This window comes from Scomber scombrus, chromosome 16 (assembly GCF_963691925.1).
Source record: "Scomber scombrus chromosome 16, fScoSco1.1, whole genome shotgun sequence".
Lineage (NCBI taxonomy): Eukaryota > Metazoa > Chordata > Actinopteri > Scombriformes > Scombridae > Scomber > Scomber scombrus.
The window spans coordinates 12,705,906-12,724,029 of NC_084985.1; the positions used below are offsets into that span (position 1 = coordinate 12,705,906).

Below are 18,124 nucleotides of genomic sequence, written 5' to 3' on the forward strand. Positions count from 1 at the left end.
GCCTGTTTATTCCCATCTGTTGCCCTCAGCTCTCTGACTTCATCCCCATTGTGTTAACTCATTACATTCGCCTTAACCTTAACCCCTTAATTGCCACCCTCCAGTTTCTCTTGCACATCCTCCCCCTCTTGGAGACAGTGTGCCACATTGGCCGTGCACTAATCTGATGGCGTCTGCCTACCAAACACCTGCCATGTCCGCGAAAACCTCCCTAAACTCCTCCCATTACAGATCCAACACCCCACCGATCCAGCACACATGACCGCGAACCGGCACGCATGCAGATAGATGCAGATACAGATAATTAGACAATCTCATCCCCTGCAAAACCACAGTCAGTTATCCTTTTTTCCCCCTGGCCTTTTCATTTGTATGTGCACCTAGCTCTTCCTCGCATTCAGACACTGACAAGACAAGCTGTTGTCCTGCCTCCTTAGCCAGACATGTATTGGAAGACAGTGACATGTAGGCCTAGGCCTCTTTGCTTTAACAATAACTCTCTCGACCCCCCAATGAGGGGTGGAGGACCAGACATGAGGCGATGTGACAGTTCTGGTGCGGCCAACACAATAGCAGGTTTTTCTTTTTACTGCCTGGCTGGCTATATGCCACATAATACTTTTTTTTCCCCTCACTGGAACAGTCTAACAAATAGACATATTTGCCTGAGGAAGATGTTTAACCACATCAGACCATGCCACAGTAATTTTTTATATAGCACACAGCAAAGCATGTTCCTTTCCTGGATGATTGTGTGTCTCGTAGCCTCATATATCAAAGTTCTCCTCCTGGCTTCTTAGATAATTTGCCTGCAGTCATCTAGGTTGTGTATTTTTCTTTATATATATATATATATATATATATATATATATATAAAATTATAATTGAGAGAAAAAGCAGGATTAAAAGATTAACGTTACACAATTAGTGACATTGTGATACCTCTCCTATTATTAAAACAGTAATATTTAAAATTGTACCTTGCTACCTACACTCACAGTCTCCCCAGACTCAGGGGTATGTGTTTGTGTCTGTATGCGAGTTTCTAAACCAAAGTTTGTACATAATGGATTATTGATCGTGAATTAGAGTGGACTGACCCCGAGGGCTCATCCTGGCTGGCCAGGAATGAATACATCTCTTCATGCTTCACCTCACACACTCAATTTAGGCAGAGGAAACCAAGGACACAATCACACATGCATGTTGAGACACTGACCCACGCTCTAATACGTACAGACAGGCGTCGCTCAACCAGTAAGGGACAAAGGTTATTTCAGAGTCTGCGTAATGCAAATTGCCTCAATGGCCCATCTCTCTCAGTACAGAGTTTGTACTTTTCCCGCATACTGAGTGAAACTACCTTATGCAAAAGCTACTTGTGTGTATTCATAGTGAAACCAGTCTGGAAATGTTCTGTTTACATAGAAACAAGCAAAGCAAACATAAAAAATGTGATTTTGTTTGACCGGATTTTAAACAGAAAAAACGAATATTACTCAATCATTTGGCTGCATGATTAACATAAAAATGTCACCTTTTTCTGATTTAAATATCTTTTATATACATGGGACTTCTAAAGAGGTGTATCATGGGCCGCCTGAATTACTTTATCTCTTATAAACCTTAAACCTTGACATGATTGCCTGTTGTGCACAAAAAGCATCTTTATTTCATACTCTAAATATCTGTATTGTTCATTAGGTAACAGTTAATGTCATTTCATGATTTAGGAGTGTTAATGTAATTATTGTAAGCCTAATTTTAATTTCTCCTTCTGTTTCCAGGTTGTTTTGCCAAAAGAGTCTGCAGCTTGCTTGAAAAAGACATCAGCATGGATTCTAAAGCGGTGATGATTTCCAGATTGTTTTTGCCTGCTTTGAGAACTTACTAATTTTTGGGAACACAGACTTTGCATACTTAAGAGTTATTACACAACTGGATGTCAAAACATACCAGTGCTCAAGGAAAAGTAATGGAGACAGAAGAGAAGGAGGATGTGTCACAAAAACGCACAGCTGTTGTAAAGGCAGAGGCGGAGGAGGATGTGACCTCCGGCCACACCTGCGGGGTGTGTGGTCGTAGCTTTCCTCTGCTCAGCTCTTTATCCCAACACATGAGAAGACACACCCGGGAGAAGCCGTACAAGTGTCCGTACTGTGAGCACAGGACGGCTCAGAAGGGCAGTCTGAAGGCCCACATTCGAAGCCATAAACTGGGTCTTTTCAGTCATCAAATCGGTGACAAGGAGGGGGATGGAGAACAAGGCCAGAAAGATACCGCTGTCATCAACACACCTGACAAAGGTCATACTGTCAATGGGAAGGTGAAGAAGAAAGGAGCCAAGAAAAAGGTTAAGGCTAAAGATGTCAGTGGTGATGGTGGGGCTGATGCTGGACCCTTCACTTGCACCATTTGTAGCCAGGTTTTCCCTCAGGTATTACTCCTTAAATCTCACATGAAAAGGCACCGCAACGCCCAGGATCATGGTTGCCGGATTTGTGGACGTCGCTTTCGCCAAGCATGGTTCCTCCAAAGTCACATGCGCATTCACCGGGTTAAAGCCCAGCTGCGGGGAGGCAAGAGCAATGATCTACCCGCAACCATCAATGGGGTTCCTCAGGACCCTGCATCACTGACAAATGAGGAGTGCCTCTATGAGCTATGTGCCGGCTGTGGTAACTTCTTCTATGATCGCAAGACCCTGCGAATACACGAACAGCTACATAAACTGAACCAGAGCCGCAGTCTGATACAAAACCCACTGCAAGAAGACCTCAAGGCCTCTGATTCTCACACTGCTAAGAGCCAGTTTTTGGAAAGCCTGAACCTCACATGTGCTGGACCTAAGGAAACCCCTGAGGAAAATAGCCTGGGTAGGCGAATTCCAGAGCTGGATCCTGTCTGTAGTTACCAGGCCTGGCAGTTAGCCACAAGGGGCCGACTAGTGGAGGCCACAGAGAAATGTTTGGGATGGGAGGAGAGACTTGCGGATGCTGAGGTGGCATATGACATGGAGAAGGGCGAGTATGTACCCCTAAAGCAAGAGAAGAAGAGAAAGCAGATTGACACCTCCATCTCCAGCGTTAAGAAGAAGAAAGGCGATATCGGCTTTGATCAGACATCAAACAGCCTCGCTCATACTAAAGGTGGCGACAAGAAGATTATCCAGAAGGACCGCATTCTGTTGAACGGGCTTGGTCATGCGTTCTATGAGGCGCTACAGAGTAAGAAGGTCAAAGATGTTAGCTTCTCACCTAAACAGACCAGCACCATCAGGAACCAAGACTACGAGGGTAAGCCATGTATGCAACACTGTTTTATCCATGCAGAAGTCAAAAAATGAATCAAACTTAATTTATATAGCACCTTTCATACAGACTAGCGTAATTCAAAGTGCTTTACAATTAACTGATGGACAAGTTGATAAGACAGAACAAGTGACACAATTAAAAATAAATACATAAATAAATCATAATAATATTAATAATAAGAATAATACAAATTTAAAAAAGGAATAAAAAAACAAAGAACAATTTAAAGGCACAAATTGAGACCAATGCACGCAACAGAAAATAAAAATGATAAAAATGATTAAAAATATACATAAAATAAGTAAAAATAAATAATTAAATAGATAAAAATAATAAGTAAAATAAAAGAGAATACGAGAAAGGGTTTTTTAAAAGTTAGAGTAAAAAACTAAGTTAAAATAGATTAAAAAGACAAAAGAAAAGTAAAATAGAAGATGAAGTTTAATAAAAGCTGGACTAAAGCTAGGTTAAGAAAGAGATTTAAAAAAAAACAAGAATTGATAACAAGATACAATTATATAATGATAATAATAAAATAGTGTAAAATAAAGTATACAAAAAAATAAATACATTTAAAACATCAAAAATAAGCACAATAAAATAAAAAAAAAGCTAACTATTAAATTATTAATCAGCCAGGCTGAACAGGTAGGTTTTGAGTTTCCTTTTAAAAATTTCCACACCAAAAAATAGTTCATAGTCCTTTGAAACAGATCAGTCAACAAATCTGGCGGGTGCTGAAGAAATTTATTTTGGGTTGAATTTATCAACCTTCTTGTTTAAATCAAAAATCATTTTTGGGCTCCACCAAAACGGACCAAAAGTCTCTCTGTGTCATTGCTGCAAGTTAAACTTACCAGGTCAGCAGTATGGAAATTAAAAACTAGCTGGGTGGATAAAACAAAGGTGGATAAAAGTTTCATATTATAATGTGGAAAAGGGAGACCTCTGGTGATTTTATAATGGAATTACAGCGTATGTAATCAATACACCACATACTTTTTTTATTTAAAAAAAAAAAAAAAAATTATCCTTGGGAAATATTTCATTGGCTACAACTCATTCACACATAGTAATATGAAGTAACTGATTTTAAACAAAGGTTGTAGTGGTTTTACAGGGCTCAACATTTTAGCAAAATGACCAAATCTGGATGATTTGCACACTAGCATATATTTTGTAAGAGATGCAGGTGTTCTTTTGTTAATTACTGATTAAATAAATATTTCTGTGGAACAGGAAAACAGCTTATGTGCTAGATCAACACAAGATAAACGGATCAAGTAAACAAGCAATTAATTAGCTTTCGCAATTAATTAGCTTTCATTAGACATACTTGCGTTGCAAAATTAGCGGTACTGATACTTTTTGGAACAAGAAGATATTGTTTGGATTGAGACTGGAAATTAACTGCATGGTAATTAAGCGCAGCAAATGCAGTTCAACAAATCATGCAAATACACTATAAATTAATGTAGACACACAGAGGAGGCAACATTCAAATCATTCAAAATCTGCCACCACTTGAAGTATTGAGCTAATGCCAGAAATGCAACAGTGATTTATGTAAATACTGAATAAAATGGTAGTCACATCTTCTCTGAATGGATGTCCTTTCCAATGTGAAATCTTTGATAATGATCTTTTAGCTTTGATAGTGTAATCACCGCTAGTGACTGTATTTTAGTTGTTTTGTTTTCTGTATGTTTTTACACACAATTGCATATCTTATTATATATTCTTTACTTTGCTTCTTTCTCTCTCACAGATAAAAAACCCTTCTTTTGTGAGCACTGTGATTTCCACACTGTCGACGCCTCACTACTCAGGTCTCATGTGCACATGCAGCACCAGGACTTGCTGGGTCCTTACAGCAAACAGAGCACCATTTTGGGCAACGTTAGCCAAAGTGGCTCTAAAGCCTCAATATACATGGACTACCTCAGAAACAGGAGTGTTTTGCTTAGTCAGCCATATTGGAGTCCCTACGGATGTCCGCCTGGACAGGGCTCAGCAGAGACAAACATTAAAACAGAAAAGTCAAATGATACGGAGGTCAAAGGGCAGGGACATAAACAGAGCGATGCCAGCAGTCTTCTCAATTTGTCCTCATTACCTGCAAGTAAAGTAAATGAAAATGTAAATTATCCAGTTAAAACAGAAGGCCTGGTGAGACATCAGTGTCCATACTGCTCACACAATACCAACTACCCAGAGGTGCTGTGGATCCACCAGCGGGTGGCACACAAGGTGGATAACAGCAGCTCCATGGCACCCAAGTGGGCACCCTGTTTGAACAGCTTAAAGAGTGTAAAGGCAGGTTCTTCCCAGTGGAGACGCACAGGTCCTCCACCATTCCTAGAAGGCAAGGACTGCCCAGCTTTACCTGCTCCAAGAACTCAGCGCACACAGCCACCAGGTCTCACAGCCCCTAGCAGCAGCAGTAGTAAGCACTCTGCCCCCAAGACCCAATCAGGTGTCCCAAAGTCCAAGCATCAGTCAAAGGACTCACGATCTTCAGATGGGACACATTCTAGTGGAAGAGCGGGACTTCTACCTCAAAAGAAGTCTAGTGAACAGAACCGGGCAGCAGAAGGGGGAAGTAAAGGCTCCAGTGCCCGAGCTACTTCATCAAGTAGTATCGTTCATAGCAAGAGTGTCTCAAGTTTCCAGCCTACCAGCAGCCCCAAACACAGAGGCCACAGAGCTGCGGTGGAGGGAAACTTCCCACAAGAGGGTTTGGGATTTATGTTGGCTCGAAATCATGGCAGCACCTCATCTAACGCAGCTGCAGATAGACTCCATCCCCGCAGGCAGTCATGTGACTCCTCCTCAGGTCCAAAGGGTCCTGATCTTTGGGCCGCCATGAATATGTGGGGGCATAAAGCATATTTGGAACCACTCCTTTTTGCTCAGGGAAAGAGTGAGTCAACAGGAGAAATGCCAATGGACATTGATATTTTGAGTCTCCTGAAAAACTACAGTCCCCATGAATTGGCTGCTCTCTACCAGCACTGGGGGTTTGTTGACCCCAGGCTCGATCCACAAGGTAAGAGATGTTTTATTTTTTTTACTTTTGTCAGAGAACTTCATAGTTGAAGATGGAGGCCATCACTGATTTAAATGGACTCAAACATGTAAACTACACAAGAAGAGTTACTATAAAAAAGGTTTTGATATATTGGTCTTCATGTGCCTTGGCTTTTAGTAAGCCTATAAACCTCAGAATTAGGTATTTATGATTAAATGCTCTTTCTTTCTTCTGTTTTTACAGGAATGTTGCAATTAAATGGAAATTTTGGAAATGAAGTCCATTCCTCCTCTGAAGCTTCCAAACAGGTACATGTTTTCTTTGCAGCAGCCACTGATACTGTATGTAGGTTTGGAGAGATTAGTGACTTTCACCACTACTACTACCACCAACTCTTGACAAATGAATCAACAAAAATTATTAAATTTTAACCAATTAAATGCATAATCATTAATTATGTGACTGCATATGTCTATATCTGTTTTACTGCTGTATACATTTACTGCTACACTAGAGATGGCTAATGTCCATCAACATCAGTGATGAACAATATAAGATTAACATTTTATATTTTTCAGTAAGTTTAACTCTGTGTATTAAAAGTAGAAGGCCTGTCAATCAACTTGTGGTAGGGTAATGATTTTGTTTATATCTGTGTCACAGAATTATAGTCTCTACTGAAATGCACAACTTTAAAGTCTCTAGTCTTCAAGCCAGTGCCATTAATTCACTTTTCAAAATTCAGAACAGCATGGCAATCCCTCACAGTACAGTATGTCCTTACCAACTGTGTGTGCCTGTTCTCATGTCTGTACCCTGTCTGTGTATGAGTACAGTATGTCATCTCAGTGCTGCGTGTTTTCATGTGTTTGCGCGCGTGGCTGTCAGCTTCCACAACCTGGCTGTCTCTCCCATCTCGTTCTCGTAAGAGAGGCTGACAGGGATGAGGCAAACGAATAATAAAAAAACATTGTTGTCCCCCTCAGGGTAAAACTTGCCCAGCATCTCCATATGGTGTGTCATCAGCCTGTCAGTCAGATGCTACCTACAACTGTTCTTGCGTTCTCCTCTCTCCCCTAGAGTAATGTGTGGGCAACTTTTTAAACACTAGAGATGGCTAATATCTCAGTCTGAAGGGGCGAGGAATTACAAATCAGACAAATCTAATATGGGTAGCACCTACAGTGATGTTTTTAGTATCATGGGATCATATTTTTTGCTAGAAATGCTGACAAATAATAAATGTTTTTTGTTTTACATGTTTCTAAAACCTTTTGAGTTTTAAATACTCATAAAATGTTTTAAAGTTTCCTGATTCAGGGGCAAATTTAAATTAGAGGGATCTTTTAGGTCAAGTACCAAAACTGATGTATAAAATATCATAGCATAGGGTGAGTGAGCCTGCACTAGTCAACATCATATCATTAGAAAATAGATTATCTCAGTAGTGTTCAGTGGGTATTAACACATTATGTAACTTGCGAAACTGGTAAGGTAATTTATGTTGTATGTCATCAAGGACATTAACGCAAATGCACCAAAGCTTTATTTCAGGGCTGCATCTGACAATAATGTCCATGATCAATTATGTTCCCAATTAATGAATGAATCATTTTGTCTATAAAATTAACACATTAACACATGGCCATCACAATTTCCTGGAGCCCAAGATGGCATCTTCATATATATTGCATATTTAGTTTAATTGTTACAAGTTAATATGTTAACTTTTACTATATATGAGGGACAGACATGTTAGTCCTTATTTTGGAAATGTTAGAAAGCAACTACATGTTTTATTTGGGCATCATTATACAAAGTTAGTTGAGGATACAGGATTCAAAATTTGCTCTCATGTCAAGTTTTTTCATTAATATTATGGAAAAGAAATTAATATTTTTAAACTGATACACTCACAGACACACAGATGTTTAACTAAGTCACTTTTGGGGTATTTACATAGACTTAAGTTCATTCTCACTTACCCTAACACAAAACATAAACACTACTTTCCTAAACCTAACCTTAATCTTGACCCACTGAACCAAAAATCAGCGTTTTACCACTTTTGTCCACAATTGTATAAGCGGCTCCCAATTAACTGGTCTTTATTCTGAACTTTGTCCCTGAAAGTAGCCTATGTCACACACACACACACACACACACTCTGTCGCTGTGATCTAACTGGTGTGTATCATACATGTCATTTGCAGGTGAACAGCCGCTCCACTTCATCCTCAGGGTCTCTACATAAAGGAACGTGAAGATTCATTGTTCTCCTTGCGGCTTCCGGCTTGCACGACACTAACTGCTGAACAAAGAGGCCTGCTGTTCTTGAAAGGAACCAGCCATAACTCCTGAAGGACAGAGGCACTTGATTATGCACAATATATGCAAAGCAAAGAGGTGGACTCTAATTATTTTGTCATATGGTTGTTTCATTTGAAGTGTTATGCATGCTTTTTGTTTGTTAAGAGTGTATATATGTTAGTTACCAAAACACACATGTTTTGGGGAAACGAGGCATAGTTGTTCGCATTTATTGAAAAGAATAATAAGAGGACACTGTATGGGTGGGAATAAAATATGAAGCTACAGCCACAACAATGAAGAGAACATTATCTTGGTTAAAGTCCGACAGATACCTGCTGGTTTTGGGTGAAGAGTTTGCTCAAGTAACACAAAATACCAAATATTACAAACCAGGATGCCACTAAAAACAATCAGAATTAGCTCAAAGTGATGTAAGTTGAAACCTGAACATTTCACTTCATTTTTATTGATCTCTAAATATTACTAGTGTATGTCAGTATTCTGTTTCATTTCAAAGTGGAGCAGCAGGATATACATTGCAGGCAAAAATACTGTCACTTTTAAGTTTTAAGATCTTATTCACGAAATGTAAGTCAAGTCCTGATCTGAGACCAGTTCTGTCTTCAAGACATGCCAACAGACTGAGCCTGTCACTCTGTCACAGTTATTTTATTTACAGAGAAAAACTCTCTTGCACAGTTTTCCGCTAACAAACCAGGGAGTCATCATCCCACAGTAAGGCGCCATGGGAAGCTTTAATTAGAGCTAAATCTCATCAGAATCCGGGCTTTAGCACTATTAGCTGATCATCCCACACACATTTAGAAAAACAGGATGCGCTAAATCTATTATTATCTCTGTCACAGTGAAAGTGGTCAAATTTTTCCTCCTCAACATCACTTGGATTATTCAACACATTGTAAGCCCATATGTTGTGTATCTTTTGCATTTGGCACAGAAATGATTGCAGATACCACTTAAATTAGCCATACTTTTGACAGAAAATCACACTTCAAGCAATTTCTTCCTGCAAATACATCCTAGTTCAGTAAATACTCAAATATTCCCTGCACACGTACATTCCATGACGTTTCTTAAAGCACAGGATCAGCTGCAGTGGTTGTATTTGTAGGGAATTAACACAGTGCTGAAGGCCATCTTTAGTCTACCGGCCTTATTCCTACATATTCTACAACAATCTGTAGTGTCAGGGATCAAATTAACTAACTGCTCCCTTCCAGTTTACAGCCCCCAAATGACACATTCAGTGTCAATCATTGGTGTTAAGACCCAGTTGCAATCTTACATCTATGACTAACAGAGGGATTGTGGTCTTTATCATATTACATACATTAATTTATGGCAATCCGTATTTATTGCCAAACTTAAGGTCCAGAAGGGACAATCAATTAATGTGACAAAAACACAGAAATGCAATTAAATTGGTGGACATTATTGCTTATAAGTTTTTGTGTCAAAATAACCATTAAACAATGAGAATGGGCTGTTTTATAAGTTTGAAATGTAAATGTCCTTATTTTCTCCATTCAGAAAGATGTGTGTGTGTGTGTGTGTGTTACCATCTGCACTCGTTTCACATTATGCTAGCAATGTAGCAATTAAAATGCTGTGATCCTTAGACGTAGAATGTTTGAGCCCTGATTTACATCTGCCAGGAAAACTACTGAAACAATTTGAAGACTGCAAGATAATAGTTTTGACTTTTTGCAATTCGCCTCATTCACAGTTTGTTTTCCTGTGTTTTATGTTTGCAGATTTGTTTAGTATGTTTATATTTTAGTTCTGATTCTGTGTATTCATCTCCCATAGAGAAATTGGTCTATGCATTTGTAGCAGAAGAAAAGCCATCAACTTGTGAATTCTTGGGAGATCTTGAGAATACATAATTTATTACTGGAGTATTGACTTTGATATGTGTGGGAAACTTTCTTTTTTTTTGATAAATATTGTAAATGATAGTTTTATTTAATGATATTTTTTGTTTGATGAGTGGAATTTCAACACTCCTAAGTACTATTTGTAGTAACAATTGAAAATGTTTTTTTTTTTTTTTTAAGTGTTTTTCAGTGATACATTTGCAGGGTCAGTTGGGAGTGATGCTCCTGCAGCAGGTATAATTGTGATGCCTGTGTTGTTTTTTGCAGCAGTTATCTGTGCTGCAGACAGTTTGACAGGGAAAGAATGGCAGGAAACAGGGCCTGAACTTTTATGCAAACCTAAAAAGCTTAAAGTTTATCTCTCACTGGGTTCGTTTTTTCTGACTATGTAAACATATTTCATAGTTAATGATAATATTGACATCAGAATTTCTATTTTCACCTGTTCTACATTTTGTCTGACTGTACAAACATACAAATAAAGTTGGTTAATTGTTGATTTTTCTCATATGACAGTTTTTTTTCACTCAAATTGTGATCCTTATTATCAAACCTTCAAATGGCTATATCATTTAATCTACCACTGGTTAATAAAGATTTTTTGATGGGCAATAATCTCCTAAATTTTTAGACTAGATTTAAGAAAATCATGCAAATAAGTGACACAAACCAGTTATCAACCCACCCTCAAGATAAATGTATGAAAGATAAGCTATAGTTTGCGGGGAAAAAGTTTATTTTCTGACTTTACAGCATAAAATCCCTAAAAAACAATCGTTGTACAACACTAAATTTCTCAAAGAACTTCAAAGTTGAGCTTTGATTTTTTAATTTGATCTTTATTTCAGTCTATTAAATAACAAAAGAAAGAAAACACAGTATGCATACACAATACTGATGTACATCTAATACAAACATAAAATATCTTTACCTATTATGCATAAATAATGATATACAATTTTTACCGAAAAAGTGCAGACGGAGCCTAGCCCTATGACCGACAACTCTTTACCTACTTTTAGAGGTTGTGTTATGTAGCACAACAAGCTAGCAAAGCTCTGTAAAAAATAACCATATTCTTGCACATGCTCCAGTGATGCCTGCTGTGCATATGAACCACTCTCCAAAGACTGAAAACGTGACCGCCATTATTGGTCTTTGGAGACATTTCCTAAACAAGCTAACATGCCCAAACTCTTTGGTGCGAAGGAACATGTCACCCAGTGTAATAATGTGCTGATGATTGTTTTTAATAGTCTTTGGATAACGGAGATCTAAAGAACACACACAATACTAAGAACATCAGATTTGATGATAATAAGAAAAAGATCACCAGCTATACTGTATACTTAAGCCAAAAAAGTTGGAAACTAAATAAGGACATAAGCAAGCCTTGTAGTTTACATTTAGCTGTCACTTTAGTTCAAAAGATCATTTTAGTTGACAGTTATAGGTTGTTGTTTTTTATTGTTGTTGTTTTTAAACAAATTATATAGTTTTTATCTTCAGTCTATGCTTTATGAATGAAAATGGGCACTTCAGAGCTGTATAACCTCAAATGCAGTTTTCAGTTTCTACCAGCAGGTGGCAGGCAAGTCAAGCAATAACAAAGCTGATTCTTTACAAATTCCACCTCTCCTGGTTACATTACTTGCTTGCTACTGTATATGATTACCTCATATAGCGTTATGTTTCGTCTTCTACTCTTTTCCTTAAGCACTTGTGTGACCTGACACTTCCTTTATAAGCTACCCCCGAGTACTACTTGAATTAGCACAAAAACAAAGCTTCAAATTATGGATGAGGCCTATTTTCCATTCTCAGATCGCTAGCAGGCCTGCAGGCAGGATAGAGACATTATGTAGAGCACATTTCAAACTGAATACACAGGTTTTAGCATTTAAGCTTTTTTTAAAGTGCCAGATGGATAAGATTTACCATATGGAACAACAATATAACTCACAAAGTCACAGGAAATAATTTGAATTCTAATATTTTTATGACAACACCAAGTGTACAGTATGTTCATCTGATCTCATGTGGTTGTTAAACCCACAAGAGATGAGAAATGAAGTGCTGAATAGGGGTTGTATTTGCAGCAACTGTTGTCTAGCACATCGACAAGGCCCGAGTCTTGTGTCTGTGTTCTGTGTCTGTGTACACACTGCCTGTATGTCCTTGTCACATTGTGTTTGTCAGCGGGTCGTGTTATATCTTGGTGCAGTGACAGCATCAGTTAGCTGCCTGAGAGACATCAGAGATCATGTTCACGGTGCCACCAGGCAGCGAGGGGGGCTGAGAGTTGTGCCGGGCCACAGGGTCTGGGAGTAGATAATGTCAGCCGGCTCGGAGCAGGAGAAATATGGTGGCATATGTTGTCTGACAGGGAAACGCCTGGCTGCTGTTGAGCAAAGAGGAGAGATGACTGGTGGCCGATTGGAGTGACAGCTGTCAGGACATACTGTGTGTGTGTGTGTTTGTGTGTTCCTGTACTGCTGTCCTTATAAGAACCAGTCTAAGTTGAGACCTTGCAATCTTTGGAAAGTGTGGTGTGTCTTTTTAAAAACTTTTAAACAGGTGGTTCAAAGATTGAAATCAGGTTTAGAGGTTATGTTAGGATTCTAATTTAATTTAGTCAAACAATCAATCAACAACTACAGAAATATAATACATTGCTTTTTAAGGCAAATCCACTATTTTTGGATGAAATTTGCAAAAAAAAAAATGAATAAACTGAAATAAAATGAAAGAAACTAGTATTGTTCACAAAATGTAGGGAAAATAGATAATGAAGGTATATCACCAACCTTGTAAATGAACAAATAGTGAGATTTTGGGATTAAAAAAAACAAGAGAGAGAGAGAGAGAGAGAGAGAGAGAGAGAGGAGAGAGAGACGAGAGAGAGAGAGAGAGAGAGAGAGAGTGAGAAAGAGAGAGAGAGAGAGAGTGAGAAAGAGAGAGAGAGATAGAGAGAGAGAGAGAGAGAGACGAGAGGAGGAGAGAGAGAGAGCGAGAGAGAGAGAGAGAGAGAGAAGAGAGAGAGAGAGAGAGAGAGAAGAGAGACTCGTTTTACAGAGTTTGTGTTGGCTTGATAAAGAAAAAAGTAATCATGGGTGGGGCTCTGCTTGAGGAGTTTGGACATATGACTAAAGTATTTTTTAATTTCTGGCAACACCTGCTTCAAGAAAAGTTGAAACTAGTTTAGGTTTTAAGACTTGGGTGTGAGGTATCAAATTAGGATTAGTTTGTAAAGGTTTAAGCAAGAAATGAAGTGTTGACAGTTAAGATAAAATTCTGAGGTTAGGAAATTAACAGTATATTTACACATAGAAATTAATTATTTCTGTAACATATGTAGACACACACACACACACACACACGCACGCACTGACACACACACAAAAAAGTGGTCGTGAGATCAAAAATTATGGAAATTATTACCAGTACAGGACATAAGAAAAAATAAACTTCTGCTACGCAAAGTTCTTATTTTTGAAAACTTGCAAACTACTGTCCAGTTTTACCTCTTCAGGCTTCTAAAAGTTATTAAAATGAAACTTTGAGGAGGTAAAAAAAACACTTGATGAATTGCTCACAACACAAACACACACACTACCATGAGGGATCACAATAAGATATTGCTTTGTAATAAAAGGCTGCACATTTTTTTCTTAGGTATATTCAATGATCTGCATAAATATTTTTTTAGCTTAGCTGTATATACATTTTTCATATCAAAGTAGATTTAAATTGTTTAAAAGGCTTCCAGTGTTCTGTTGTGTCTCAGTCTTACACCGAGACCCCACTGTGACAGTAATGACTAGACAGCAGGCTAAAATACAGAGCGCTGCCTCAGACAGGTGGACAATGGTGATAAGGGGATTTCCCAACAACCACAGGAGGTGAATGCAAATGTTTTCCAGTATACCTGAATGAGTGGAATATCCATTAAAGTTGCCAAGGTCAGAAATGTGATTCCCATCTGCATCAGGGTACTGTAAGATGCATCCACTAAATACCAAATTACATTTTTTAAATTTAATTTTGTTATCTTTTATTATTGCAATATATTTTGGGGGAAAATTAAGGATAATTATAAGTTTATGAAGAGGCGATTTATTTTCCTCTCCTACATATGTTCTCTTCCACTAACCATTGTTCAGTTTCTTCAAACATTGCAATCAAAATGTAAATATAAATGCTTTTAAAGTTTCATTTGAATCAACAACTGATCAGGCCTCAAATATAATAAAAAAGAAGTTGGTTAAACCGTCATTGTGGACCTGCATTAAACACTGAAGGAGTATGAGAGTCCAGGTAGAGAGAGACAGGCAGGAAAAGAAGGCATATCCATCAGATTAACACACAGTAATGTCTTCCTGGTCTGGCTCCCAGCATCAGTGATTTATCAATGCAAAGCTAATAGCATCAATATGAATCTAACTAAAAATCAATATTTCATTACTTAATTGTTAGTGGGAATGAAGAAGGATGATTGTATGAGATAGCGTTTGAGAGCATCTGGAGTTCACAGAGACATCTGGAGGACAAACTCCAACAGTAACTGCACACTTAGTTCCAACATACTTTTAAAGAAGAAGAAAAAAATCAATGTCCACAGCTTTAATATCTTAAAACACCAACAACAAACAGACAAAATCCAATGATTTGTTGCATAACTCCGGCGAGGTTAAAATCATGTTACAACCTTACATTTTATCAAATAGATCCTGGTCACACAACAGCCCCACCCACCCACCCACACACACACACACAGACACACACACACACACACACACACACAGGAAATATGTCATTTTGCCTCATTAGGATTTGGTTTTGGTCCCCATGACGACTACTGGTCCCAGTAAGGTAACAAAAACGCACGCTCACAGGCACACAAAATGCAGTCTGAAGAATCCATTAAAATAATGATAGCTTGCCTTAAAAGGCTCAATGTCTGACAGCTATCAGACCCACATAGTTATCAGGATGCATCCATCACCTAACGTGTTATCATACAGGGTCTATTGGCAAAAGTCAGTATGATGCAATTTAGTGACAAAGACTAAATGACTTTCTTCTTCAACCATCTTTACTGAAAACATCTGTTTACAGATTGATATGATGTCTTCTTGTAAAGGCTTACATTTGACCTAAGAGTATAGTATACTCATACTGTACTTAAGATGAATTAATTCATTGGTACCCCTTTGGATCAAGTCCTCCTGGTTTCTATTTTAACCGTCTGGGATGAAGAATCTGCCCTCCCAAAAATAACGACACAATAAGTTGTAATGTCAGTTGCTTGAAAATGACATATAGTCAAGACTGTAGGAAATATGACCTGGAGCTGTAGCACAGTTGAGATGGTGTATGTATATTGACAATCTTTCGGAGATGCTTGGAGGATGTAACCCAATAGTGGACCTTACCACAAGGGGGCCACTGTTGGGTCAAAGTAAGTCAGAAAAGTTTTTTCTTTAAACTGTAACTATGATTATTCCCAAACCTTCACCCCTCAGTTATAATTGTAGCCATGTTGACAAAGATCAGCTAATTTTAAGAAATCAGAACTTTAACCCATACCACATATAAAGAGTATAAATATATATTCATTTTTAAAAGTCTAAATTACTGTTCTAAAACAGCTAGGTACTGTAGTTTTTAGCAAACATCACTCAAACAGATTTAATTAGTGAATTTATTGGTGACTACTTACTCTGTGGATTAATACACATGTTGTGCTGTAGTGAGCATTTACAGCAGCAGACGGTTTATGTGGGATTGAATCAAAATAAACTACAGTGCCCACATTCATCGCAATTAAGAAAAATGCCATACAGTACAGTACAACAATGTGCCTCATTGATGTGTGTTTAATAGTTTTTGCACAACAATGCAGCTCTATGGAAAACATGTGATAGTAAGAGGACAGTGACACACAATAAAAAGGTAAGATTTAGACTTCATTTAGTAGGGGAAACCCGACGGCAGCATACTAGACAATAAACTAAGTATAACTGCACAGTTGTGGTGTCCATAAAAAAAAACCTCACAATATGTTGTATTGTTTATCTTTGGGTTATTTCCTCAAATGAAACATGCCTTGTGCTGTTTTATTGTTTTCCGCTCATGTCATCGTAATGAAATAGAATGAAATAGAATGAAATATTATCTAACCTGGAGGTAACACTTTGAGTTTTACCCATCAGGGCTATAATTATTCTTCTCTCAGTCTTTCAGTTGAAAAGAGCACTCTTTGTTTATCATAAAAAGCAAGTGCTGCAACTTTAAACAAGTGAAAACAAAAAGCATGTGTTTAATCATAAGACTTGTAACTTTCTCCATATTATAGCCTCCTTTAATAATTCATTTGTGTCCAATACTTGGAAATATCTGAAAGGAAATCTTAAAATGTGTTTTAAAAAAATTAACCTGAATACAAAAAATTGTTTCACAAGACATCACATGCATTGTCCCCGTTTGAAAATAATTACGTATGGCTTAAGATGCATAAGTGACAACAGGACTGTATAAACACAGCATAATAAAAGTGCGTATTGCACTCGCACTGTACTGTGAAGCTGCCAGGGTCTCAGCAACCTGAGGTGAGTGTAAACTGAATTGGAAATTAATTTCATCATGTTCTTGAACTATGATGATGTGTAATTCACCATCTTCCTACACATGACTTATTGTGCCTCCTTCAGCAGTTCCTGTAAAGGTAAAAAAGTAGACCAGTTTGCAAGAAGTCCATAATGTCAGGGACAAAAGAAAATTGTGAAGAGTACTGAGTTTAAAACGCAACATTTGACATTGAAAGAAACCAAATAACGTATCTGTACGACAGTTTCTATCACGTAGCAGGGCTATAAATGGAATTCAAATTAGTGACAATTTCTAGATAATAAAAATGTAAGAATAACAGACTCAAAACTGTTTATTATTATATTTTGCATACAGAGATCCTCACGTAATCCTACTTACTCTCTGAACTTTTCCTTGTCCTTTGCTTTTATGAAGTGCTATTTGGTCTGCTAAACAAGGTTGATTAATCTGATTAGATACGTTATAAAACTGACAGCTCTGTACGTTTGTATTCTGTAGTACTGACTTAGTTGGAAGCTGAATTTATGGGGGGAAAAAGTAGTCAGGATGACAACATGCTGACATTCATTCTTGTGACTTGCTATCATGCAGGAATCCCAGAATATTTAACAGCTGGTCATCACAATCTAAAGCACCTATATAAAGGCTGAGACAAAATATATTTTTAGTAATTGCATCTTTCTAAGTCACTCTACCCAGTCAATAAAACAGCTTAGGAGTGGGCACTTCTAACCTTAACAAACCTTTGAATCTGTGAATATTATCCAGCTTTGTGGGGCACCTATCATTTATTTAGGACAATATTTACTACATTTCAGGTTTCACAACAACCCTCCTATCTCATTATTCCACCTAGAGGGAACCCCTGAGCAAAGATGCATTGGTTATGCATCATTTGGCCCTTTAAGGAACTATTGGAGAAGCAGTAGCATCCATCCCAAATAAAGACTAGCCTG

The 18,124-nt window shown here is 37.9% G+C and overlaps 1 protein-coding gene across 1 annotated transcript; it reads left to right on the forward strand.

Annotated features, from left to right (window-relative positions):
* Positions 1 to 1,975: 1,975 nt before the first annotated feature.
* Positions 1,976 to 8,609, forward strand: LOC133996989 (zinc finger protein 516-like). Its single transcript, XM_062436519.1, has 4 exons — positions 1,976 to 3,296; positions 5,083 to 6,363; positions 6,589 to 6,653; positions 8,559 to 8,609. Exons 1-4 carry the CDS (start codon positions 1,976 to 1,978, stop codon positions 8,607 to 8,609), a joined length of 2,718 nt encoding a protein of 905 aa, XP_062292503.1.
* Positions 8,610 to 18,124: the final 9,515 nt, after the last annotated feature.

What these genes read in the sequence shown, in the direction of transcription:
- LOC133996989 (XM_062436519.1), top strand. Translation starts at nt 1,976, where the DNA reads ATGGAGACAGAAGAGAAGGAGGATGTGTCACAAAAACGCACAGCTGTT. An exon ending in CAGGAACCAAGACTACGAGG is followed by an intron (nt 3,297 to 5,082) that starts GTAAGCCATGTA and finishes TCTCTCTCACAG; the next exon opens with ATAAAAAACCCTTCTTTTGT. An exon ending in CCTCTGAAGCTTCCAAACAG is followed by an intron (nt 6,654 to 8,558) that starts GTACATGTTTTC and finishes TGTCATTTGCAG; the next exon opens with GTGAACAGCCGCTCCACTTC.